At 39.9% G+C, this 27,488-nt stretch overlaps 1 protein-coding gene and 1 pseudogene across 1 annotated transcript in view; one reads left to right on the top strand and one right to left on the bottom strand.

Annotated features, from left to right (window-relative positions):
• Ugt8 (UDP glycosyltransferase 8) overlaps positions 1-27,488 on the bottom strand; it is a 69,608-nt gene that overhangs the window by 34,753 nt on the left and 7,367 nt on the right. Inside the window, exon 2 of the mRNA XM_057793358.1 lies at positions 7,955-8,778. Within this exon, the coding sequence (XP_057649341.1) occupies positions 7,955-8,776 (822 nt within the window). The 5' untranslated portion in view covers positions 8,777-8,778. The remainder of the gene's footprint in view (positions 1-7,954; positions 8,779-27,488) is intronic.
• On the top strand, positions 11,165-12,791 carry LOC130889353 (zinc finger and BTB domain-containing protein 7B-like; annotated as a pseudogene).

Consider the following 27,488-nt stretch of genomic DNA (forward strand, 5'->3'; position numbering starts at 1 on the left):
TTATTTTATATATAATTAAAGTTTCACTAAATACAAATTATAATAGTGGTTTTCTATTTCCTTGATCACTACCAGACCTTTTATGAACTCATTACTGAATGGGTACATGGTTTTGGTTTTGCCAACGAAACTCCAAAAGAAATAAGAATGCTTATAGGGTGATCCAAATGTTCTCTTTCACATCTTATCTGAAGTGGATGCGGCTTTTAAAAAGTAGATAAGTAGAAAGAGAAATTAGAAAAGAAGGAGGTAATCAGCTGGGGAGAGGGTAACTATGGCCTAAGATAGGGGGTTGTTCTTATATATACCACTTATGTAAATGTCACAAAGAAACTGTCTTGAACATGTCGTAAGCTAAGACAAACAGACAAAATAATGGTTTACTACTGATTCATTTACAGTTTGATTATAAATAAACTAGGCCTGAGTGAGATATCTCAGCAGGTAATGGCATCTGCTGCCCACTTTGGTGATCGGAGCTTAATCAATGGTACATACACAGTGGAAAGGGAGAAACAACTCTTACAAGCTGTCCTCTTACCTTTACACATATACCACAACATGTGCATGTATGCTCACACATGGACACACATGTACAAATACATAATTTTGCAATTAAAATGAGATAAAATAATTTAATCTAGATTTGTAAGCTGATTTTCATCATCCATTATTCTTTCTGGAAAATTAGAAAAAAAGAGAACCTAGAGTTTTTTTAAAGAGGGATGTAATTGAAATCTTCAACTATTATGAAATGAACCTTTCTCTAATTGTACACAAAGCTATTCCATTCTGGAGAAACTTATTTAGCAGTTGCTATATTGATTGAACTATAAAATCAGACCAATGTACTTCAGTAAGTTTATTTTACTATATTATAGATATGCCCCCAAAGGGTTTAGAAAAAAAAAAGTCAGAATGAAATAAAGGCAAAATAGTATCTGTGAATGACATTTGGTTCTCCTCTTGAACCTGATCATAACAATTCTCTCAAGTACCCATGTCAAAACAAACCATATGAGACACTACAGGTAAAAGTCAATGGCCCCTTTAACAAGATGTCCTCTTTAAACTAGAAGAGCGTTTTGGGAAGAGGAAGACATGCTTAATTGTCTTGCTCTTTTAACACTTTCACTTCTCCAAGTACTGTCTCTAATGTGTACATTTTTAACCACATAATTAACTGACCAATGGAACTGAATCGAAGACCCAGATATTAACCAACATACTTTTGAACACCTGATTTATGACAAAGAAGCAAAAAATATCAAATGGAAAAAAGAAAGCATATTTAACAAATGGTGCTGGCATAATTGGATATCAACTTGTAGAAGAATGAAAATAGACCCATATCTATCACCATGCACAAAAGTCAAGTTCAAATGGATCAAGGACCTCAACATTAAGCCAGACACACTGGACCTTATAGAAGAGAAAGGGGAAAGTACACTTGAACGTTCGCATTGGCACAGGAGACCACTTCCTAAATATAACTTCAGCAGCACAGACACTGAGAGAAACAATTAATAAATGGGACCTCCTGAAACTGAAAAGCTTTTGTAAAGCAATGGGCCCAGTCAACAAAACAAAGCAGCAGCCTACAGAATGGGAAAAGATCTTCACTAACCCCACATCAGACAGAGGTCTGATCTCCAAAATATACAAACAACACAAGAAATTGGTTATCAAAAGAAAAAATAATCCAATTAAAAAAATGGAGTGCAGACCTAAACAGAGAACTCTAAACAGAGTAATCTAAAATGCCCGAAAGACACTTAAGAAAATGGTCAACATCCTTAGTCATCAGAGAAATGCAAATCAAAATAACTCTGAGATTCCATCTTACAACTGTAAGAATGGCCAAGATCAAAAACACTGATGACAACTTATGCTGGAGAGGTTGTGGGGTAAAGGGAACACTTCTGCATTGCTGGTGGGAGTGCAAGCTGGTACAACTCCTTTGGATGTCAGTGTGGCGATTTCTCAGAAAATTAGGAAACAACCTTCCTCAAGACCCAGTAATACCATTTTTGGGTATATATCCAAAGAATGCTCAATCGTGCCACAAGGACATGTACTCAACTTTGTTCATAGCAGCTTTGTTTGCCATAGCCAGAACCTGGAAACAACCTAAATGCCCCTCGACCTAAGAATGGATAAGGAAAATGTACATCTACACGATGGAGTACTACACAGCAGAAAAAAAAATAATGACATCTTGAATTTTGCTGGCAAATGGATGGAGCAAGAAAACATCATTTTGAGTGAGGTAACACAGACACAGAAAGACAATTATCACATGTACTCACTCATAAGTGATTTTTAAACATAAAACAAAAACCAGCCCACAAATCACAATCCCAGAGAACCTAGACAACAATGAGGACCCTAAGAGAGACTTACATAGATCTAATCTACATGGGAAGTAAATATAAGTTCTCCTGAGTAAATTGGGAGCATGGGGAACTTCGGAGAGAGTTGAAGAGGAGGGGAGAGGCAGGGAAGGGAGCAGAGAAAAATGTAGAGCTGAATAAAAATTTTTAAAAAAGATTGTATATATGAAATTTATGCCACATTGACCCATTTAGAAAAACTACTTTAGGAAAACTATGTTTGCATGTTTTGAACCTGAAAATTTCTTTGTTTCCTGGTGTTTCAAACTGTATTATAAGATTCTATTATAATGTTATTTAATATGTAAAATGAAAAAATAAGATTTTTGTTTAAAAAACATGCACTAAGAAATAAATGTGTCAAGTTCATTAACAGCAGCAATTTTAATTTAAAAATAGAACTAGCTTGGAATGAGGAAATGTGAAAAATACAGCAAGTATATGGTCCCAACAGCAATGTATTAATGAAAACTGTCTCTGGTAGACATATCAGTTAAAATATGTCCCTTAACATTGCCAATGTTTTATCAATATCTTATTGCACAATTCTCAAGGGCACAATAGTGGTTTAAGGATAGATATTTGGGCAAGGGACTTAAAAATTATGCTAAGCCCTGTGATATCAATTTCAGACAGTGAAATCTGGTCATATAATTGGATCTCATATGATATCAATAAATCCTGTTCGTTCATAATGCTTACAGGAGCAACAGACAAGTTATTTCATCTTACAACGCTGTGAGATGAATGGGGAATTGCTCCACTGATGGCCCCACAGTTCCTGAATTACTTTCTCTAGGGATTTGAATATAAAAAACTTCTGGTTTATTACTAAAAAATAACGCCAAATTGCTATAACTAACTCAAAAAACTATAAAAGCATGAATCTACCATTTCCTGCCTGACTCTCATTTTGTGGTGAACATCTGAGCACAAATGGAATTAAATTTCAGTCTCTTCAAACATTACAGTCTTCAATTTTCTGTTTTCCAAACACCAGCATAACAGTGTGAAGACACTTTATAGCACCAGTAGAAACCATCGTAGGAAGCAAGTGATAGTGATTATACATATTGACAAAATAACTTATGAAAATTGGCACTTCTATCAAGACGGTATAGAATGGCTATAACCTGGCACTTCAATAAGTATACAATGGCTATAATCCCGTTTCCATCTTAAAACCATGACATAATCCATTCACCCACCAATGGGGTTTTATCAATCAAAACCCACTAGTATACCTATTCTTGTTCACTAAAATAAACTGGTCTGGAAGTTTTAGTTGCTTTGCCAAATAAGATGTAGACATAAATTTGGAATAGACAGTGGTTTTAACCTCTAACAACACTGCTACCAGTTTAATCATTTTGCCCTTTGAAGGTTACTTCTGTTGTTTTCTTCTAACATAAAACATCTACTGAGTGCCTAATATTGTTCAGATACTTGTACTACAAATATGACTCCCTGTGAAGTACCCACACTCATGTTAAGGAAACACAATTTGCCAAACTAACAGAGAAAGTCTAATAGTGCTGTTAGAGTTCAGTATTGTAGAAGCTGAAAGGTGGCAGACATCAACAGTCTGGCAGAGCTAGAGGGCTTCTGTCAATGAGGAAACATCTAAAGTCATCATAGGAAAATTTCTATTTAATAATGGGTAGACTCCCTAAATAATCACATCTATAGCATCCAATAAAATTACTACAAGATGTACTCACTGTATATGCCATTATTTCATTTGTTTAATATTGAAGGGCCCCGTTTAAATAGAGATATGTGTAAAGACCTAGGCAAAGGCAAACTAGCCTGTAGAAAATTGGCATTTAGCCAGGTGGCACATCCCTTTACTTCCAGCTTCAGGAGGCAGAGACAGCCAGATCTTTGTGAGTTCAAAGATAGCCTGGTCTATAGGCTCCAAAACTACAGAAAAATTCTATCTCAAAAAAAAAAGGAAAGAAAACTGGCATACATATTTTCTACTGATTTGTAATAACAGTAGATAACCCTGAGCAAGGATGTGACCCAACCCAGATAGACGTCTTCCCCTTAATTGAAGTGTTTAGAATCCTACTGTGGGCAGCTGGGCACTAATAGCACAACAGAGGTGGTTTCTCTAGCCACATTTCTAAGTTACATCTTGAACTACTTAATTATCCGGGTAAAAAATTTCTTCCCACTCTATTAATGCAGCATTTTATTATTAATCCTAGAATCTCTAAAGTCTAAGAGTCTAACTAGTTTCAAGTGATTCTTATACTAAGCACTCATAGACGCTGATCTCAAATAAGACTGAAGAAACAACTATCTCTGTACAGTCTTGCACACAATTACCCGTGTGTAAATGAATAACCTGAGTTAACAGGGTATAGCTCTTTTTGACAAACTAAGCAATAGCCCAGCAATCTATGGCACAAAGGCCTTGACAGATTATGGGCTTGGATGAGGCACTCAAACTCTTTACATCTATCTGCCAAGTGATGGGCTACGCTGTCTGTATTGTGAAGGCGAAAATTTACTGAATGAAACTGGTCCAGATACTCACAATAGTTTCTGCGCACTCAGACATCATGGAAGCATCTAAAAACACCTTTTAGAAATTTTCCCATGCTGCAAAATTCAAATCTTACTGCCAAATCATTTCCAGACAGATGGAAAATGAAATATGTCCCCAATATGAAATATCTAGGCAATGAACAGCTGGGTAGTTGTTACTGAACAACATTTCTCACCAGCTTCCTGCAGGACCCTCCTGCTTCACTGTCAGAAACAAGTCCAGGAACTGTATGGACACCTGAAAAACTCATTAACTTTTATAACACTATTGCGCAGCTTATCTCAGACATCAACGAGAGTAATCACAGTAGGAAGATACATGTTCTAAGCATATAAAATTACAACAGAGTAAGGGAACTGAAGGAAGAAGGTAGACATTTGTCAAAATATCCATACTAAGAATGGTGCACTGAAATGAGACTAATCTTCATTTAAAATCCAACGCTACTGATCACGTTACAGTATAACACACACCATGTATGTTAACTGTATGTGTAACACTACAAATAGACATGAACAACTGCTGTTAAACTAGAAGCATACTTTCACTAGAATCACTAAAGAAAACACAATGAGGGATGAAGAACTGATAAGCTCATAAAGTAGGTCAAGCCAGTGTCAACCAAGTCTAAAGACATTTTAACATATTAGGTGAGGTTCAGTAAAACCCACTAATATTTTTTAAAAAAAAAAACAAAAACAGAAGGGGGAGCTAGCATGCGACTGGAGGCAGAGACCAAGGGGAGACACACGAAGCTCCGCTCCCGGTTATGATTTTCCCCCTTCCAGCTCCTTCGCACAACGCCTGGATTTTGCTCTAAACCCCCACCTGGGCCACGGCCTAGTTATGGAAGCCTGGATAGAACGGATGGCCACTCTGCTCCGCTGCATCTTAAAATCTTCCCAACTCCCACTGACAGTCTCCTACGACCCAGGGGAGAACTTTTTGCTAACCCCTTGGATCCTAAGGCCCTTAAAGATGGGGGGCATCGAGAACAACGAAAGACTCGCTCTGAAACCCTAGCCCTCGCGGGGCATCGAGATCGAACGAGACGGGGTGCTTCCCCCGGTATTTCGATGTGTTGCAAACCTAGTAGCGTCTTTATTTTTTCATCTTTGTAACACCCCCATCGCCCCCACCCTGCTTTAGCTTCAGGGTTGCAAAAGCAGAGAAATAAAGAAAGAAAAAAATAAAAATAAAAAAAAACCAAAAACAAACAACAACAACAAGATGGCTTAGAGGAAGCTTATTGGTTAAGAGGACTGACCACTTTTCTAGAGGACCCAAATAGATTTCCAGCGCCACAACCATCTGTAATTAATGCATGTGGTGCACCGACATATGTAAACAAAATACCCATACATGTAAAATAAATAATGCCATTTTAAGTTTAAAAATACAATATTAAAACTAGTTAAGATATGGGTAAACAGGGGGAACCAAGGCAATACCAATAAGCTCAAACTATAGAAAAATGCAAGTGTACTATGTATCTTAATAAAGACAGAAAGTACACCAAAAAGTCAGCATAGAATAGTCTTGTATGCCTATAATTTGCTCTTCAGGGTGATACAACTCAAGAAATATGTCCTAAAACAGAAAGAAGATGGGGGATCAGAAGATCTTTCTCTAACCAAGAGACAGAGTAGACAAAGTACTGATACCAAGACCAATAAAGCTGGCAGAGAGCACCGGTCTCCCTGAGAAATGACGAAGCTGTGGAAAGAGCAAGTTATCTCTATGACATTAGAAATGACCTTCTCAAGGTAAAGTCCGTTTTGTTTACTAAATCCTTGAGAAGGTGCTTCTAAATCCTTACTTGAACTATCTTTAGGAAGGCGAGTGATACATCCCAAGGTGACTCTTCATGAATAGCTGCGATAGGGTAAGGTCAGTTGTCATCCTCTACAGTAGCTAGTGCAGCTGTGCCCTTGACACTCCAGTGACTGCTAACACTGCACTGGACACGGAGCCAGCTATTTCAGTGCATCTGTGTCACACGTACTACACCAAGGCATTTCTTAAGTATCACTCGAATGGGTCTATCAAAAAAGCCTCACATCTACATTTCAGTCACCTGATTACGCTGTAAGAAAAATACTACCCAGTGATCATTTTTATGTTGACACCTATGAGAGACAATCTGAGTTTTTTCTTCATTGAGGGACTGATAGATTTTTTTTATTTAGTGCCTATAGTGGAAATCAACCATTTGTGCAGGTGGCTATTTTCAGAGATGAAAGAAAATAAAATTATATAAACTCTACTACTGTTGTAATTGGCATCAAGTACTGAGCTACCAGAACCTTAGAAAACATTTTTAATATATGCATAAATGACTCCTGATAGACTAGGTGGCTAATTAAAATAAAATAGGATAAGAAAAATTTCTGAAGAATGGATTTGCTGATGATTCAGCTAGCACAAAAAGAATGTAGTTTTGAGGAGCCAGATATTTCTAAAGTACCACTAATTCTGTTTTTTAAATGAAACTGTACTAGGGCATGCTTTTCTTAAAATGTTATATTTGTTATTAATTTAAATTAGTTGATTTCCTACTTTGAAATTAATACTCATTTCTACTATAGGATGAAAATATTCTAGTCATTATAAATTCCCAAAGAAGTACATTTATTCTCTCCATTTTTACTAAGTTAACTCAACAGTGTTCTGCACACTATTTGTGACAGAGTTTAACTGAAAGCAAAATAAATCATGCTTGCTAAAACTAAACAGTTAAGTATATTAAACTCATAGACCACAGTTATTTTTTTAAATATGTTTTTCCATTCAATCTACTGCTTACACAGGACAAAGAGCCTCTTGTTACTATAAATATGCTCACCCAAAGGAGATGAATTCCAGGGAGGTGAAGGATCCACAAATAAACAGAACTAATCAGTTATGGGCTCTTAAAATGATACTAATCAATACTTTTTCTTTCAGGAATAAAAACTGACCCTTATATTTAAAAAAAATTACCAAGATGTTCAGCAAACCTTACTTCTGGCAGTGGGCTGGCCGGCTTTGTTAGGATTCCTCCAACGTACACAACGTTAGGCAGGGTGGGTCTCGGAAACTCCAGTGCTACGTCAGTACACAACATCCACAGGCTGGACCCATGAACCAAATCATACATGGACTTCGCAGGGAGCAGGTTGTACTTCTGCATTATCCTCTCATATTTGGGAAGAACAAGAAAGCTGACCCCTATTCTGGAAATGAGGTAAACGCCAGTATTTTTCATCCTTTCCAGGAAGTTCATGCGGTCTGTGAGGAGTGAGTTAAACTCTGGGACATAAGCTAAAGGAGCAGGTGCTCCTACTTCAGCAGGATACCAAAGGCCAGTAGAAAATACAGCATATTTAACTCCTAAAAGATGAGCGATCACAAAACCACACATATCATTGGGGTCCACAAGTAGCAGGTCAAACTTTTCCTTTTTCAAACCCTGGATTAGGGCTTGGTTGCCAACCATCATGTCACAATTCTTAGTATAGTGATCCAGTATGTCAACCAGTTCAACTGCTGTCAATCGCCCAGAGAAAATATTCCGCATTTTAGACTGTAGGAAAGCATCTGAGGTGGTACTGTTGAAGATCCCTGGGTATCGCTGGAGGCTGTAGTGATTAGATGGGTCAATGTCTCTGCCTTCTGAGAGAAGGAACACTGTGTGGTGGCCTCTCTCATGTAAGGCTGATGCTAGCGTCTTGAAAATGTACAAATGGCTTTCAAACATAATTGGCGGCACGATGATGATTTTGGCAGCCCTTGCTATTCCAACAGCACTCCATAGGAGCATGAAATATGTAGTGTAAGACTTCATAGCTGTGAAGACAACCAGAAAATAACTTAAAACAGTATAGAAAGCTAGCCATTCAAACAATCACAAAGACTTTACTTTCCAAAATATATGATGATCCAATTCTTTTAAAAATTAGCTTAATATATATACCAAAGAAGCCTTCACTTAGATAAAAATTGTTATTGAAGTACAGAATTGGAAGAAATTGACTCACAATACATATTAATATCAATCTGAAAATACATTATTTCATTAGTAAATGAAAGCTTTTTAATCCAAATAATAACTTCTGCAAGGCTTAGAGACAAGTGATAGTGCTTGTTTGAACACTATCTATGAAACAGTATTAAAAATTCTTATTCTTAATATATGTCATATCATTATTAATTCCAGGAGAGTGATAGTTTTTAATTTTCAGGTATATCACTACCCAATTGCTACTTAAGTCATTTTAACTTAGTGGTAACACTCCCAGTTGTGAGTAAAGGTTTCCAATAAGAGGTCACACTTCATAAAATAATTAAGTAGTACTTCAGTAATTCTGTAGAAAATGTATCTCCCTCACAGGTAAAATCATTATTAAGTGTGCTAAATATCCTGGCAGTCTATATTTATGTAACAGTTTTGTCATTACGTAATGTGTTAATTCAGGGCATCACCCAAGTGAATGACTTTCAAAAGTCCAAGAGTTTTGTGAATGACTCTGTCCCAGACCACATTTTCTACATTCCACCTTCAAGTAGATTACCAATCTTAAGTTTCATGGATGTACACTGCAAGACAGACATTTCTTCTAGCCTTTCATGTTAATAGGTTACGTACAAAGTCTGACTCTGATATTTGTGGGAAATAAGCACATTATTTGCAGGAGAACTAATAGCTGTACACAAAGCTACTCAATATCATCAGGCTCTAGGGAAGACCTCTGAGCAAAGAAACAGTCTAAAGAGTTATGCATAGAAACTGGACACTTTGGTTTCAAGGAACAACTCAAAATATATTTAGACATACATTACAAATGATGGTGAATGTGCGCATTTTTGCTAATGACTGTGTATTAGCCAAATTCTTTAGGCAAATACCCACCATCTAAACTCAACTGAAACAAGTATTCAAATTTCAATATTCAAATTTTGCAAGCAATCTAAAATAATCATGCACAAAACAAACTGGATTCTTCCAATAACAAATACACTATATTTTCAGCTATTTTTCCCTTTCTCACTCAAAGAAGAAAAAAAGCAATGTATTCTATAAATAAAAAAATCTATAAAAACAAAAACAAATAAACAAAAACAAAATCCCACAGTTTCCACAGCAAATTTTTCTCTAATTACAAGGTCGATATAAGACAAAATAAGTAGTCTTGGAGAAGAAAAACGCTTCCTAGGTTTTTAATGTGCTATATTTTGGCCTCATACCAGTTGTGACACTCTGATGTTAGTTTCATCCAGCTTAAAGGAGAAAAAATTAGAGAGTTTGCAAGCACATGTTATAAATTCTAGGGATGAAATTTACGTAATAGCAGGTATGCCATAAATACTGTTGTCTGCTGTCACCATGTGCACACACAATGCTCATTGATGGATCCACAGCAGACAGCTACTATTCTACTCTGTTGGCCTGACAATTAGCATGCACTTCAATTGCATTCAAAGTCATACACCGAGGAAGGACCATGGCGAGTACCAAATGCTGAAATTCTCCTAGTCCATAGTCATCTGATCACATCCCCTAGATTATTATCTGCTGCTATTTTATATCTTGTCCTAATAGTCATTTGCGTTTTAGGAAGACTGTTTATCTAAAACTGTATAAGTGAAGGTGGACTACAGGAGATAATGATAGACAGAGAAGAGGAAGAGGGATGGCAGCAGAAGGGAGAAAGAAGAAAAAAGGGAAAGAGAACAACTGAGAAAGGTTCAAAAAGCATAGAGGAAAGGAATAAAAAGGATGAAGGGACCCTTAAACCTCCTGCGGGAACTAGCTATTGGAGGAGGTGTAAGCTTATATCCTTACTGGGCAGAGGGAGGGAGTACTGGGGGGGGGAGGTAAAAATCCAGGAAGTGACCAAGAGTGTTGGTAAGGGGTGGGGGGAGTTTGGAAGTGGTAGGTGTGTGTATGGAACTATCAGGGGAAAGCAAGCAGAACAGGACAACAGGTGAGACAGGACAGATGAGGCAGGCCCTGGGAGGGGAGATGAGGTGAATGTAAGGTTCTCCATAGCACAGGAGGGACCAGAGCATCAGGTGGAGGCAAAGGGTGGTGGAGGAGGAGCCTCCCCAGCAATGAGAGGTGAGCCACCCACCTCAGTCTTCTGACGAGAACCAGAGCAGGGCCTGGGCCGACTGGGGAAGTAATCCTTCCTAACCCTGTCCCTCTGCAGCTGCAGAAGGCTCAGAGGATAAGATGGGGAGCCCTGAGGATGTCTTGACTAGATCTGATTCCCAGACCACACAGTGAGCTCCTGAGCTGCCTCAAGGAGCAGAGGCAGCTGGGCCATTTATGCGACCTCACCATCAGGATGCAGGGGCTGGAGTACTGCACACACATGGCTGTGCTGGCTGGCTAACAGCAACTACTTCCAGAAGCTCTAGTTATGGTCGGGTGGGGGTGGGGGTCTGTTGTAGGAATAAGGGTGGCGTGACAGATGCTGGAAGAGCATGGGCTGGTGTGCGTGAGTGTGAGCAGGATTTTGTAGGGCCTGAGACCCTGGGTGCCCTTCTGGAATTTGCCTACACAGCTAATACTGATCACCAGCAGTGCCAACATGCTGGCTGTACTCCAAGCTGCCTGACTATGGAACTGCCCTGTGTTATTGTTGCCTACATGGAAATTCTACGAGATAGCGGGCTAGAAGCCCCAGCTCAGATAAGGATGACTGTGAGCAAGTCTGGCTATAAATGGAGACTTTTGCCACTGCCCCACCACAGCCTCAACCTCAGGAGAGAGCAATGTGAAGATGGCCCTCCACAGGTGCCCCTCCAACCACCACCACCACCACCAGTTCAACCTATTGCCTGCCATAGCTGCAAGTCCTGAAAAGCTTTTCTTCAAACCAAGGGGGCCTGAGCAAACCACCTGGTCCCTGATACATCCATAGAGCTCACCCATCCCTTGACTTACAAAGAAGAGGTGGTTGGTAGAGTAGACAACTGTGGGAGCAGTGGGTTTGTGACCAGGTACAATCCTCCCACAGGTGCTGTCTTACCTCCTAATCAGCCCTTGATCTGAGGTCTTTGAGGGTGAGGAAGAAGAGGAAAAGCTGGTACATTCCCCAGCCTATGGGCTAGCACAGAGCAATGAGCCCCCAATATCACCAGATGGTTCAAATGAAGATACCAATGATTTTGACCTGATGGCCTACCTAAGTTTTCTATGCCAAGCCACCCTGGCACCACACCTGGGTAGCCAAGGCAAGCTGGTGCATAAATGCCATTCACAGATGCCCAATGGGTGCACAGTCTATCACAAGATAATCCATAGGCAGGCAAATTGCCACATGAGAACCCATACTGGTAAGAAGCCCTTTTACTGTGAGGTTTAAGATATCTGCTTTACCAGGAATGACAAGCTTAAGGTCCATATGCGGAAGCACACAGTAGAGTGCCCCTCCTCATGCCCACACTGCCCAGCCAGCTTCCTGCGTAATAAGACTTCAAGAACCACATGCACCTACACACTGTGGACCTGCCCTATGAGTGCCACCTGTGCCACAAGGCTTTCACCAAGGAGGACCACCTGCAGCGCCATTTCAAAGGCCAGAATTGCCTGGAGGGGAGCACCAGAAGGAGGATATGCCACTGAACGACTCAGCATCCTCAGCCACCAGAGCTGCTGGCCTTGACCTCGCCAGTGTTCAAATGGACACCTTCCAGCTCTCTCTGGCTCCATTCTGGGAGCAAAAGGCTTACCCAGTCACTATGCAGGACCCTCAGTCACTATGCAAGAGCTCTATGAGGAGAAGGACGGGACACCTACCACGCCATTGGCAGAGTCCTCCTCAAAGAGCACAAGGCCTGGGACATCATGCTAAGCAACAGGGAGCATCAAAGACAAGTGGAGTTGGGGTGAAGGATACTGAGCCTTGCTGGCCTGAGAATCAACCCTTTCTCCCAAGAATCTTCATTTCAATTCCAAGCTGAGGTTTTGAGGCACAAGCTCTCTAGACTGGGATTATCACCCAAGGAGTAATACATGAAAAATAATGTATGTATGTACGCATATATACACATATGTGTATATGCACAAACACACACACACAGAGTAAAGGTCTCTGTCCGCAAATGCTACTGGAGAATAGAACCAATAATCTATCTTTGATTTGTGGGGTCCCACTTCTCCTATGCAGGTTTCTAGGAATCTGGGGCTTGGGACCAAAGCCTTACCCCCTGAGTTTTGGCTGTGTGTGAGGTAAAAGACTGCCCATCTCTTCAGAGACCACCCCTTCCTGGTTTCTGCTCCCTTTTGCTGACAGTAAATTATGCAAAGGGGTGGCAAAGGAAGGGTGGGTGGGGAAAACAAGGTGGAATCCAGAAAGACTGGAACAGGGAGGTAATGAGCCATCCCAGTAGCCCTCTACCCAGTTCCAAGGCTGAGACTTTGGATCTTGGAGAAGGCAGCAGAGTGACATCATTGATTCACCTGCCCAGCCCCAGGTGGTAGCAAGAGGGCTCCACCCAACTAAGGGAGCTCTCCACCTCTTTCCTCCTGCCCAGGTCAGGGAATGTCTTGTTCCTGGCACTCCTTCCTGGGGGCAAGAGGGCAGAGAGGGCTGAGCATCTTACCCTTTACTCCTCCTTATCTTCCTGCCACGGAGCTTCAAGCGGAGCCGCCCCTGCTGCTTGCTGCCCCTCACTAATGCATCCCCTGGGATGGTGGGTATTGGGTGTGGGATGGGGCAAGGGGTTGAAGTAGCTTTTAGAAGAAAGTGGCCAAGCCAGCACCATCTGGAAGCCTTGCCCTGTAAGGGCGTGACTACCCTCCCCTCCCCACCTAAACCCCTACCCTCCACCCCATCCCCACCCTACCCCAGGCCAGTGACCATTTTTCATGATCTAGCATCACACCCAGACATCCTGGCCTGTGAATGGGTACCCCCTTGCCAATATGGTGGTTAGGCAATTGCAGAACCAACCTAGATTTTACCTGTCACTCTTTCTTAGGAGTGAGTTCACCCCCACTGTGTACACTGCCTCTTCTGATGGTCTTGTTGAAATGTATTTTCACATTTTTAACTACCAAGTCTCCTGAGATGGGAAAGAATCTTTAGCCTACCCTTTCCTAGTTTGGTGCTGGATCTCCACTGTGAATAGGGCTCTACCTTGCACTATTTCCCTCTCTTCACCTGCTCCCCTCAAAGGGGCAAGTTCAAGGGCCCAGTGCTCTCCTCTCCCCACGCACCTCCACACCCATTTGCACAAATATCCCCAATGGTGGGGGTCAAACAAGGAGGGTGACAGAACCCGTGCCTATATCTATTTACAAAGTGATGCTGTAGCTGGGCGGTGGTGGTGCACGCCTTTAATCCCAGCACTCAGGAGGCAGAGGCAGGCGGATCTCTGGGAGTTCGAGGCCAGCCTGGTCTACAAGAGCTAGTTACGGGACAGGCACCAAAGCTACAGAGAAACCCTGTCTCGAAAAAAAAAAAAAAAAAGTGATGCTGTAATATATTAGTAGGAAGGTCAGGTTCCTGGGCCTCATCCTAGCAATTCAGGTGAATGAGGAGCCCAGGGCTGGAGAAACCTGAGACTTAGTCCTTACAGTGAGGCCAATCTCTCCATTTTGCTTTCCCACTTACTGGCTTAGTCTGAGAAAGCATTCCCTATCCCATAGCCTTCTTCTACCCCTAACCCTACCCCACCCACCCTTGGGTGTAAGAGACAGTAAGAAATAATAATTCAAAATTCATTGTAAAAAATAACAACTTTATAAGTAGGAGTTTTATTTACAAACATGGTGTAGCATTAAATCTCTTTTCTACACACAATTACACATTTTTTATTCCTCAAAACACTTGAGTAGGTGTTGGCTGATTCATACCTTAGAACTGATGGTTCCAGACTACCACCTGAGGATTTAGATAAACCATATGGTTCACCAATTCCAATGTGTGACACATGACAGCACTTGGCATTTTATATTGAAAGAATACTAATCTGTCATACATGAGGGGAAAGAACAAACAAGTGGTTCTAACACAGCAGTCTGAATAGGGCTGCAAAGCAGTACTGGCAAGTTCAGAAGCCACTCATGATACATATGGTTAGTCTAAAGGCACTTAAGCATGCTCTCTCCAGAAGCCCACGCCCACCAGGGCTTTATCCTGACTTGTCCTGAAATTATTTCCTGTGGTACAGTCAAAAATTCCAGCCTCACCTGAGTAAATATTTCTGAACAGAACTCCTAAGGCACAGAGGCAGTGCCAAGCTCTGTCTCCAGCCAGTAGGCACACTGCTTCTGACAATTAAGAGCTTTTCCTTGAGTTCGGAGGTTCTATTTTTCTTCCTTAGGTAACCCCAATAATCATAGCACTGTTATAAACAACTAACAGAATTATCATTACACTCAATCACAGCAGCGAGAAGTGTACTTAGGGAACTCTTTGATGTGCTAGATGCCAAACTGAGGCATCAGAAGATGACTGCGGCCTCTGTTCTCTTCTCAAGGAATAGCGTCCTCTACTTCAATTGGTTCGTGGCCAAAAGATTAAAGAGAACATTTGCAGCATCTAGCTTGAGTTACATAAATAAATTCTCCTACAGGACGAGGAGATGGAGTAAAGCAGGGGCCTAGACATAAGAGTATTGACTCCCCACTGGGGCTCAAAAGTACTGAAGCTGGATGAAAAGCTAACATTGCTTCCTGTCCTTGGTCCCTCTGTCTCCTTTATTCTGGCTTAAGGTGCTATTCTTGGGCCACTTTATTCCCACATAAAATGAAGACCTCCTCTCAAATGCAATGAGGGCAATTGTCTAGAGCTAACAATCTTACTCTGGAATGGTAATGACTTCTTTCTGAGATTACCATTCAGGACCTGTTCAGAGATGATGAGTAGCAGGACTTAGGGTCACTGCTCCCTTTTCTAGTTCCTCTTTCCAACACAGCCACATTGAATATATCTCTGCTTTTAATTTCTGTCTCTTTAACTGATATATGGGGACTGGTGGCTGAGCCCAGGCTTCTGTCCTAAAGGCTCTGGTTACAGGAGGAGAAATGCTACGTGCATTTTTTGATTTCTTCTCTAATAGTCATTCTAACGTGCCTCATAGCTGGTGTGCGACTGTGGTAACTGGCACTCCAGGCCATGCACTCCCAAAGAGTAAACCTGGAAAGGTGTAGCCACAAAGATACTTGGAGTCAGAAATGCCATTCTTCCATGTTTGTGCCAGATACTGTTTATGAGGAGCTAAAATACCCACTCTACGTCACTGTACTGTCTCTACCTACAGCACCAGGAAGATGAATCATGATGGTCTTCCCAGATTTGCGGGAGTTACCAGGGGATGGGCATTTCAGTGCTAAAACTGGAAGAGCCCTGAGCAAGTCAAGCAAGTGGCTCACTCACAGCTCTGATCTTGTAGTTCTTTTCTCTGCTCTGGAGACTTGAAGGCATTACTTCACTTACACTAAGACAGCTGCTTTCATTTTATGAAACAGTCTCGAAAAGGTAAGAACCTGACACAAAGGCTAACACCTAGTAAATTAATCCACTTTACCCCACTATAAAAAGAGAGGACAAAAACTCACACACATGCACACATGCATTCAATTCAGACACCCCCCCCTGTCTTTCACACACACACACACACACACACACACACACACACGAAGGGTAAAATGCAGCTGTACTTATATGGCTACTACTCTCACATGAAAGCAATATCAGTGTTCTAAAGTAAATTCTGATTAGCAGTTTGCAAATAAGCCACTGAAAGTAAAAATCCTTGCACAGACTAGGAGCTTCTCAACTTGGGGTAGGAAGAGAACACAGCATCTAGAAAAGCATGGTCCCCTGTTTTCAGTTAGCTCCCACCTTAAAGAAAAAGAGATGGGGAAAGGAGGGGGTCTAGAGGGATGGCTCAGTCATTGAGTGCACTGCTTGAACTTCCAAAGGACCCAGGTTTGATTTTTAGCACCTGAAAGGCTGCTCACAACTGTCTGTAACTTCAGTTCCCTTTTCTAACTTTCTAGAGCACCATGCACATGTGTGGTGTAGAGACAAACACGTAGGCTAAACACCCTTTCACATAAAAATAGCATAGAATTAAGATGAATAAAGTAATCCCAGTACCCTGAACTAACTGGACATTCATACACTAACAAAACTCAGGATGGCTGTCAAAAGTTAATGAATAGATAAGTAGATTTTCAAAATCTACCACATTACTAAGATTTTGGCTTGGATTTACTCAGAAAACAAAACAACAAAAAACATTTCTATTTTTGTCTGCATATATTTTGGTAGGTATGTACAGTTTACCTACAGATATGAGACAAAAATTCTGAATAAAAAGGAAGAATGTGGCCTATTTTACAAATTTAAAAAATGCATAAATTTGAGTCTCCCTGTCAAAAGTTTCAGTTCAAAATTTCTAACACATTCACTTCTAAAAGAAAAAAATACTTGTGACTAACAACTAATTTGAAAGCTCATAATAAAAATATTACATTCATGTTGTATTACTGCTTATACTAACATATTCTGTTACAGAAAGTGAGACTGATATAGCTGTTTGGGAGTAGCACAAAGAGGCAGATCTGGCTCTATATAAATGAAATACAAAAAGAAGTTAGCCATTAGCAATGTCTTCAAAACAGGCCGCAAGGAATGCAGTATTACTGCTGCTTTTGTAACATCCTGAGCTAGGCACGCCCGCACTCCTCACTGTAATCAGCCACAGTTATCCATCCCCTTGCTGACATCTGCAGTATAGGTGGCAAAGCTGTAATGAGAAACTCAACCCTTTTCCTTTATCAGCAATAGCTGGCCCCTGTCCACATAGAGAGTTTCTCCTCAACCAGCCAGTGGAAGGAAAACAAGAACAAGGCTAGGGAGGAGACAGAAAAAAGGACAATATAGATATCAACAAACTGCACCCGGGACCCCATAACCACTTTTGTCTAATCATGATAAATTTAGCTATTTAAAACACCAAAGTTGGACAGTTTATAGCCCTAGTATTAAGGAGGTTGAGGTAGGGATATCATCATGAATTCCAAGTTAGCCTAGTACAGAATGAGAACTGGTCTCAAAATGAAAATGATGATGAGCAATATTAATAAAATCTAATTTTATATAAGAAATAATGAAACACATAATTTGACCATCCAAATGAAACAATCCTCAAATTTTAGGGCCCAAAAGTCCCACTTCAAATGCTGAGTAAAAATACAGAGCCCAAGGTCTCTTTAGCAAATGTCCTTGCGACCTGGGGAGAAGAGAATCTGTATTTGAAATAAGCAGCTGGAGCTGTCTCTCATGCTCCACCAGACTGACTGGTAAGAAACTGGCACTCAATACTTCAGTGCGGAGTTATGCAAGGGGCACAGCTGAAGAAAATGTAGGAGTGACCCTGCAATACCTGAGGTAAAAGCACAGTGTAGAGCGCCCATCCTCAGAAGCACAGAAGAAGCAGCTGAACAATCCCAAAGCAACTGCAAGCTTCTTCAGCTAAAATTACCTACAGTTTCCCAGAGTACACGAGGAAAGTACTATGCCAGCAGTGCACATGCGGCCATCCTGCTTGCCGTCATTCCTTCCTTTCAGGACTGAGGTTTCCCTAAATCATTTCACAAATTCTAAACTAATTTATGTTGTTAGTGCATTACTAAAATGGAATTTCTTAGTAAAGTATATCAAGATGAACTTAGATATATAATTAAAATAGTTGTTGATGAATACTTAAGATTTTGGCTTGGAAGTATATTTGAGAATTCAAGATTGTTTATTCAGTTAGCTCATATCTGAAGTATGGGAATTTTTAATTGATTTATAATGAAAGAAAAAAGTAAGAGAAAGTACATATCCATAAATCCTATCATTAGTAATCTTTGTAAATGAAGCCAAGTATTTTATTTCTCTGAGACTAATTATCTAACCTGCCAAGTGAGACTATCAAATTGAAAGGTCTTGAACACCCTTCCCTACTATAAAACTTGCTCAAAACTAGATAATGAACAAGCTTAGAAAGAGCTAGGGAAATAACCTACTGCGGGAGGAGTATGAAAAAGAAGGAAAGGAGGAAAAGGGGTAAGTTTAATGAAACTGATATGGAATAATCATAAAACAGTAAAAATCAAACCAATGGAATACTAAATTTAGAAATAAGAAATGAATTCAAGTTGATTTCCAAATTAGGGTACAGAGGCACTTCAATTGACACAAACTTCATAAGACATGCTAAAAGAAAAACTAGGCTTCGATAGATCAAAAGTGAGGGTCCCCAATAAATTTATTTCTGAAACAAACTCCCTAAGGAAGGCTGGTACTCATACAGAGTAACTGTCCATGTAGGCCAAGTAGTAGCCAACAATCTAACAGTCAAGACAAGATCACGGTCAAACCATCAGCAATGCTACTTTGCAAGGAAGCAGATTACTGTTCAATCACAAATACGCAACAACAATTTGCTTAAAATAATGTGAGTGCCCAACAGCCTTAATACGTAATGTTTTAATTGGCTTGATAAATGGCCAATCTTTAAGCCTGTGACTACAGTTCAACTCTAAAACATCTCTAGCTTTTAAAACCTAAAGATGTTTTAAAAACTTCGTTGTTGCCACAATCAAGAGACCAGGTCCAGGTTTTTGCTTTGTTTGTTTTGTTTTGTTGGTTTTTGGTTTTTGTTTTGTTCTTGTTTTTCTAGACAAGGTTTTTCTGTATAACAGCCCTCCCTGACTGTCCTGGAACTCACTTGGTAGGCCAGACTAGACTTGAACTCAGAGATTTGCCTGTCTCTGCCTATAAAGTGATGTGTATATGCCACCAGATCCAGCTGAGGTGAGGTTTTAACACTTTTGCTCAACTACTGCTATCCAGGTGATTAAGAACTGCTACCCCTACAGGTAACTGCAAGGCAGCATCAGAGCAAAGTCTACAAAAGAGACAACACAACTATTTCAGTTTTTAGATGAATTCATGAGTATGTACGTATTAACTGAACTTATCTACACAGCCAATTAATTACTGCAATCATTACATCATAAGTTTAAGTTATAATCAGGGAACTATTGAACAAAAAAACTTTAAACTTAAGCCAAGTTGCTCATCATCAAAATAATCATAAATTTTCACCATATGAGAATATGAACCAAGTAGGTACCTTGCAACACAGAATAGTGAGCCTCAAAAGTAGCAAGTGTGAAAAGCAACTGGACGGCTTATGCAAACAGACTTCTGGGTCTGACCTTACAAGGTCTGACTTCACGATCTGGGAGAAGCCATAGAATCCAATTTCTCTGTTGTTGTTTGTATGTTTGTTTGTCTGTTTGTTTTAAGCAAATTCACAGGTGAGGCTGAAAGTACTGACTCAAAAGTCATTTTCTGAGAATTAGTGATAGTGATAAAAATATATAGTTAAAAAATAATGTTCCTTTTATTAAAGAAAATGGTGTGATTAAATCACTTTTGGTGTTTATCATACCCAGCTATAAAATTTACACACACAGAAACACACACACACACACGCACACACACGCTCCTAAAACTTAGGTTTCTTTTTCTACAGTTCTGCCAAGGCCTGACTAGCTTGGTACTATTTATCTCCATGTCTCTGCACCATGTAATCAACATCCAACAAATACAGGAAATCTTTGTTTTGAGTCTGACTTCATCATTAAGCAAATAGAAGAGTTCCTAAGTCCAGCCAAATATTAACCTAAAGCCACAATACTATGTATCTCTGTACTCTGTGGAAGTCTTCACTAGTAAACTGATAATAAACTTGCCTGTAGTCACAAAATTCAGGCACAAGCACCATTAGAAGCTCCTTATAGACTTTAGATTAAAAAACAGCAAACTTACAATAGTCTCCAGGGACCAAAGACTTGGGTAGGCTCTTCATAGGACACAATGCATTCCTCTGATGCTCCTTTACTAACAGGGGAATCTGTGTCTTTTACACATCTAGGATTACACCAATATATCAGCAATGAACAAGTGCTGAGGAGTCTTTCATATATCACTGCTGTCATTACTGGTTTTGCAATCAATATTGCAAATATTGCAATAGAAATAGAAATATATATACTCAAACACAGTAATTAATATACTTTCTGTAAAGTAACACAAAATACATTTAAAAAGTATTTTTATCTAAAAATCAATCGGAATCCCAATTGAAGTACTAAATATAACCGAGTCCAAATTCTGCCCCTTGACAAAGGAACAATATCTCTAATAAGTAGTTACCTACCATTACAAGCCAAGATATAGCTACTCACTGACAAAGTCGAAACTATCACTTAGGTTTCCTGATCCTGACCAATATAAGCTGCCCATGACAGGTAAAGATATTCCAAAGTTGTCACTACCATATGTCAGATAACAGGTCCGTTATTTTCTTGAATTCTGGGATACAAAAATCAAAACAGGAGAAAAACCTTATTAATAACTGACCTTCTTAAACCTCAAATACTCATACTTCTTAAAAAAACAAAATTAGAATACTTTTCATTTAAAGATAAATTTCTATCACGAACCTGGCTGTTTCTTGAATGCATGGCTAGATTACCTCTTAAATTTCTCAGATCTCTAAGAAGTCATACCTAGCTCACAAAGACTCTCCTTTGGTGAACACAGTAGGAGTTATAATAGGAACAGGGTTGCACTTAAGCAATTAAACTAAAATCCTTTCACCAAGATCTATATATGCATATATATGCATATATATAGAGAGAAATACATTAGTGAAAGGATAATATTTTCACTAATCTCTATATGTTATATAGTGAAATATATTAGTGAAAAGATTTTAGTATACATACTTTAGTATTTCTATATATAATACATACACTAATATATATACAAATCATAAAGTGTTCAGGGTCCATAAAGGATGCATAACTACTATAAAGGATCAAACACCAGGTCCTAGACCATGTTCTTAGCCGTATCATCTGTCTGTAATCTCGTCAGTGAGATCTGGCATAAGCACTCTCTAAGAAATCTGGCACAAGGACTCTCTAGGAAAGAGAAGAACTTTTTCTCCAGAAGGATACACAGGGTAAGAAGAAATGAACAAGAATGTCCAGATGAGATTGTGTCTATGCTTAGTGCACAGTTTAAAAAATGGAACAACATTTCAAAACAGACTTAAAGGATAACTGTTTAGTAATGCATACCCCTCTGGACCGTTAAGAATGATCAAACTGGCACATGGCACTTTTTGTTGTTTAAGAGCACTTAGTCCAGTTTGCATTGCCTGTATGTCTACTGTGGCATGAGCAACCTACCAGTGGTCACTCCCTTTCCCAAAGGAAAGTTATTCCCTACCCAAGAGAGATCAACTTCCAAGAGTTCCACAAGTATGGTTTGGGCCTTGGTAGCCCCTCTTCCATCCATTCTGAAATTCTATCTGGCTTTATGTTGAGAAAGTTTTACACAGGCAATCACAGCTTCCATAAGTAATATGTGTCTTACAGACATATCACGATGAGAGGAAACTTCCTAGCCTCCTTTCCCATTCTCTGATTCTGCTTCCCTCTTCCACCCTATTCCCTGAGCCTTCTGGGTGACAGTTAATAGAGATACCCCAATTATGGCTGAGCATTTGCAGCCACTGTTCTCAGCACTTTGGACAGCTATGAATCTCTGCATTAACTACTACCCATTGCTATAAGAGGCTTCTCTGCCAAAGAGAATACTTTATGTCCATAAATTTATGCTACTCTCAACCCACCTGGGTAGCATTTTCAATGTCTGCAGCTACTGTAAAATGTCCAGGTGAGGGAATTAAAAGGCTTCAAAAGGCTTCCTTCTAGTATATGTACTCCACCCCTAACTACTATTTAATGACATTGGGCATGCTCGTCATTAAATATAAATCTGAAACAACTAAGTACACTTAATTACTGCTATGGCTATTTCTTGTTATTAGTCTCAACCAGAATTGCTTGGGAATTCACTTTTATCTATTAGAAGCCCCTGGTGAATTTGAAAAAAAATACTCCTATATGAATGTGATCTTTCAAGAGTTCTGCAGCATGACTTTTCTACAGATCAGACCTTTCCACTGTGGCTGACTATGTGGGACAGAAGTCTCCATAGCCCTTATGTTTCTACATAGTCCCAAAATTCAAAGAAAGAAACATTTCATGTTTGAATGATCCAGCTTAGAAGAAAACAGCAAAATTATCAACATATATATAGAAAACTAAGAAAATTCTCTACCTACACTACTTTGGGAGGAGTTAAAAAATAACATTTAATGACGTTTGAACATCATATCTTTGGTGAGAACTGTTTATCCAAGGTGGTATATGGACCTGTACTCACCTTAGAAGGAGAAGCTGGACAGAAACAAACGAGAAACTCTCATCAACATATTCAAAGGGTAAAGCAAAAGAAAAGTTTAAAGATACAAGGATGCAATAATCTGAAGAGTTACTTGAAGGTCAAAAGCTAGTTAAGTGAATATCTGAAATGAGAGAGTGAAGACTGGGGATGTAGCTCCGTGGTAGAATGCTCATCGGGAACAAAGATGAAGTCTTTGGTTATAGCCCCCAAATCTCTCTCTTTGTCTCTCTTCCTCTCTTTATCCCCCATTCTCTTTACTTCATTTATCTCCTTGTCGCCAACCTCCCCTGTGGAAAGCTAGGGCACTTTAGAACTGAAATGGCCTCAAGCAAATGCCTCAAGGAATAGATGGTGTTGCCTTACTAGGTGTAAGACTAGGAAGGGTGCGTACTAAGAGTACAGCTAGACAACCTGTAGACATGAAGGTTGGCGAAAGACTTGGTGTTTCCAGGTGACAATAAGGGGTACAGTTAAATGGCCCCTAAAGAAGGTGAAGGGTAAGCAGCGAGTAAGAACTCATGAAAGGGATCCTGGGCAAAGGTGAGAGAAGTATGTTAAGGTAGAGACGTGAGAAGACACACAAAGAGCAGGAGGTGAATGAAAGCTTCAAGCAATGTGAAAGGAGGACTTTATTAATAAGAAGATAAGAATAGATGAGTGGGCCAAACAAAATGATAGAGACAAAAGAAAGATAAGCTCAGAGGTAACTCCAAAGTCTATCACTTGGCTGATGCAGACAGCAGTGCCAGACATAGTTTGCAAGCTGAGTATGAACTCTTTTTTTAAATTTTTAATTTCATGTGCATTGATGTTTTGCCTATATGTATGTCTGTGAGACAGTGCAGGATCCCTGGAATCAGAACTACAGACAACTATAAGCTGCCATGTGGGTGCTGGGAATTGAACTCAGGTCTTCTGAAAGAACAGCTAGTGTTCTTAATCACTGAGCCATCATCTTTCCAGCCCAAGTTTAGGCTCTTAAGCTTTTGAGAGAATAAATTAGACATGCCATACCTGGAATTACAGACCATGCATCTATAAATTGAAATCTAGTCTATAAGCACAAATAACCCTCACCAAAGGAATAAAGAAAAGGAGTGAAAGTTTGAGAATTGTCTTCTAAAGTTCTGAAAAATGCCCAGAAAAGACAAAGAGAAATAACCAGAAAAGCAGAGGAAGAACACTGCCACAGAGTAGGAGTGGGAGACCCCAGCAAGGGATAAACACCATGGTGTGGCCCAAAAGAGACCTTATTATGTAATTTCCACAGGACTATGGAAGGATTTCAGAAAATGAGGTGTCTGGTATACCTCCAGCACATGGCTCTCAGAGAGAAATTGAGGTCCTGACTTTGAAATTCTAGTGTCTGTGTTGGTCATCTCAAGAAGTGATTTAAAGTCTTGGAGCCTCATACCATGTTTATAGTAAAATTCTGCTTTCTAGTCAGAGATCTGAGAGAGATCAAGATTACAATGATAAAACACACATATAAGAGTTTAATAAGCTACAAAAGCGAAAGGAAGGAAGGAAGGAAGGAAGGAAGGAAGGAAGGAAGGAAGGAAGGAAGGAAGGAAGGAAGGAAGGAAGGAAGGAAGGAAGCTAGTTTGGCAGGGTTATACATAAAACTTTGATCCTTGCTCTCTGGGAAATGAAGACTGGAGTCAAGCAGTTCAAGGTCATCCTCTGCTACACAGTAAGTCTGGGTTAGCCTGAGCTACATAAAACCCTGTCTCAAACGTAAAATAAAAATCCATATGAGTTGGCCAGGCGGTGGTGGCGCACGCCTTTAATCCCAGCACTCGGGAGGCAGAGACAGGCAGATCTCTGGGAGTTCGAGGCCAGCTTGGTCTACAAGAGCTAGTTCCAGGACGGGCACCAAAGCTACAGAGAAACCCTGTCTCGAAAAACCAAAAAAAACACACAAAAAAAAAACTGCCAGGCGGTGGTGGCGCACGCCTTTAATCCCAGCACTAGGGAGGCAGAGGCAGGCGGATCTCTGTGAGTTCGAGGCCAGCCTGGTCTACAAGAGCTAGTTCCAGGACAGGAACCAAAAAGCTACAGAGAAACCCTGTCTCGAAAAATCCAAAACAAACAAACAAACAAAACAAAAAACAAAAAAACAAAAAAAAACCATATGAATATTTTGTTATTTTCTAAAAGATAACTATGATTTCCAAGATAATGTCAGAGTCAGAGAAAGTAACTACATCCTACCCATAAATGCCCTTAGTATAGCTCAGCTCTGGGATGACAGGTCCCACGTAGGATGCCAATACCGCATGCAAGCCTTTGCTTTAATTATAGTCACCCCCAGATCAATACTCTGGTTTCTTGGTGTGCCACAGCCAGCTCACAGGAAGCGTAACACGGAGTCTAACACTGAAGCACGACTGCTTTTCTTTGAATGTTCTCCTGTTGTTCCAATAAGGCTTTCTCTTTCTCCATTGTCCTCATTGTGTTCTTATTCAATGCTTCGTATTTCCCCTTCTAGATTCCCTTACCCTAATCATGTTTCTATTAAGACACGTTCTTATAAATATCTTCAACATATTTTCAAAGTCAGAAGAAAACAGTTAGTGATTAGCATTAATTTCCTTAAAACAGCTTCAGCCTTGCCTTTATCCATACCTTTCCCTGCTTCCTGAGCTCTGTCAAATAAACAGGCAAACCTGTTTGACTAGTTTGCTGTAAACGCTACTCAGTAGAAATACCAACCGGACAATGGATAAAGCTATGAAAAGCACACAGACCATTTTTCATAGGTAAAGTTGTACAGTACCTCCAGTGTAGAGCATATCTTTCAGAATACAAAGACAACAGCCCATGCTCATTTATTTCACTGTCAGAAATATTTTAAAAAATTCTCTTGGTATACTTTTCTATGTTATCAATATTGCTATGGCAATGGGGCAGAATAATAGTATGCCTATTTGAAATAGTGTTTAAGATTTATAAAGGAGCTAGGTGTGGGGACACACAGTATTCTGGAAGCTGAGACTAGAGGATTATAAATCTGAGATCAGTTGTGCTACACAAAAAGACTGTAAAAAATATCTGATGGTTGAATTACATTCAATTATAGAGGTGTGCCCAAATGTTTTTGTTGTGTGTGTGTGTGTGCTTAAGCAGAATAAAAGACTTTGAATTTGCAAAACAGGTTACTCAAAAGAGGATTCTTCCCATGGATGTTCTTTGATGTTGCTTTGAATAGCAAAGTCCTTTAGTTTATTTTAAAATATGAGATGCTTTTAAACCATTAGCTACAGGCTCTTTGACTGAAAAAAAAATACTTACATGATAAAATAAAGTGTATATTTAATATAACAAAACATCAACTACATAATTTTAAAACTCTGTGTTATGCACATATGTAGTGTAGGGTAGGTGTACCTGTGTTCTGGTAATTCACATGTGTAGAGAGCAGAGAACAAACTCGAGTTTCAACCCTCACTTTCCACTTTGACTGAGACAAAGTCTCTTGTTGTTTTTTCTTTAACGGTGTACACCAGGCTTAACAGACTGTGAGTGTCCAGGGTTTCTCTTTTCTCTACTTCTTATTTCCCCATAGGAACGCTGGGATCACAGGTGCACTCCCATGTCTGGCTGTCTACTTCCTATCTCCCCATAGGAACGCTGGGATCATAGGTGCACTCCCATGTCTGGCTGTCTACTTTCCATCTTCCCATAGGAACGCTGGGATCACAGGTGCACTCCCACGTCTGGCTGTCTACTTCCTATCTCCCCATAGGAACGCTGGGATCATAGGTGCACTCCCATGTCTGGCTGTCTACTTTCCATGTTCCCATAGGAATGCTGGGATCATAGGTGCAATCCCATGTCTGGCTGTCTACTTTCCATCTTCCCATAGGAACGCTGGGATCACAGGTGCACTCCCATGTCTGGCTGTCTACTTCCTATCTCCCCATAGGAATGCTGGGATCACAGGTGCACTCCCATGTCTGGCTGTCTACTTCCCATCTTCCCATAGGAACGCTGGGATCATAGGTGCAATCCCATGTCTGGCTGTAGGCTCATTTTAAGGATTCAAACTCATATGCTGAGGCTTGTGGAAGAAAGGCTTACCCTGCTACACTATCTCCCTAGCCCTTAAAAGTATTTTTACAAATTTGAAATGTTGGCCCTATTTCCTTCAGGTATTTTGAAGTTTTATAATCCATATGATTCAATTTATGCAATATAAAGAAAATCATACAG

This window comes from Chionomys nivalis, chromosome 18 (assembly GCF_950005125.1).
Source record: "Chionomys nivalis chromosome 18, mChiNiv1.1, whole genome shotgun sequence".
In the NCBI taxonomy this organism is placed as follows: Eukaryota; Metazoa; Chordata; class Mammalia; order Rodentia; family Cricetidae; genus Chionomys; species Chionomys nivalis.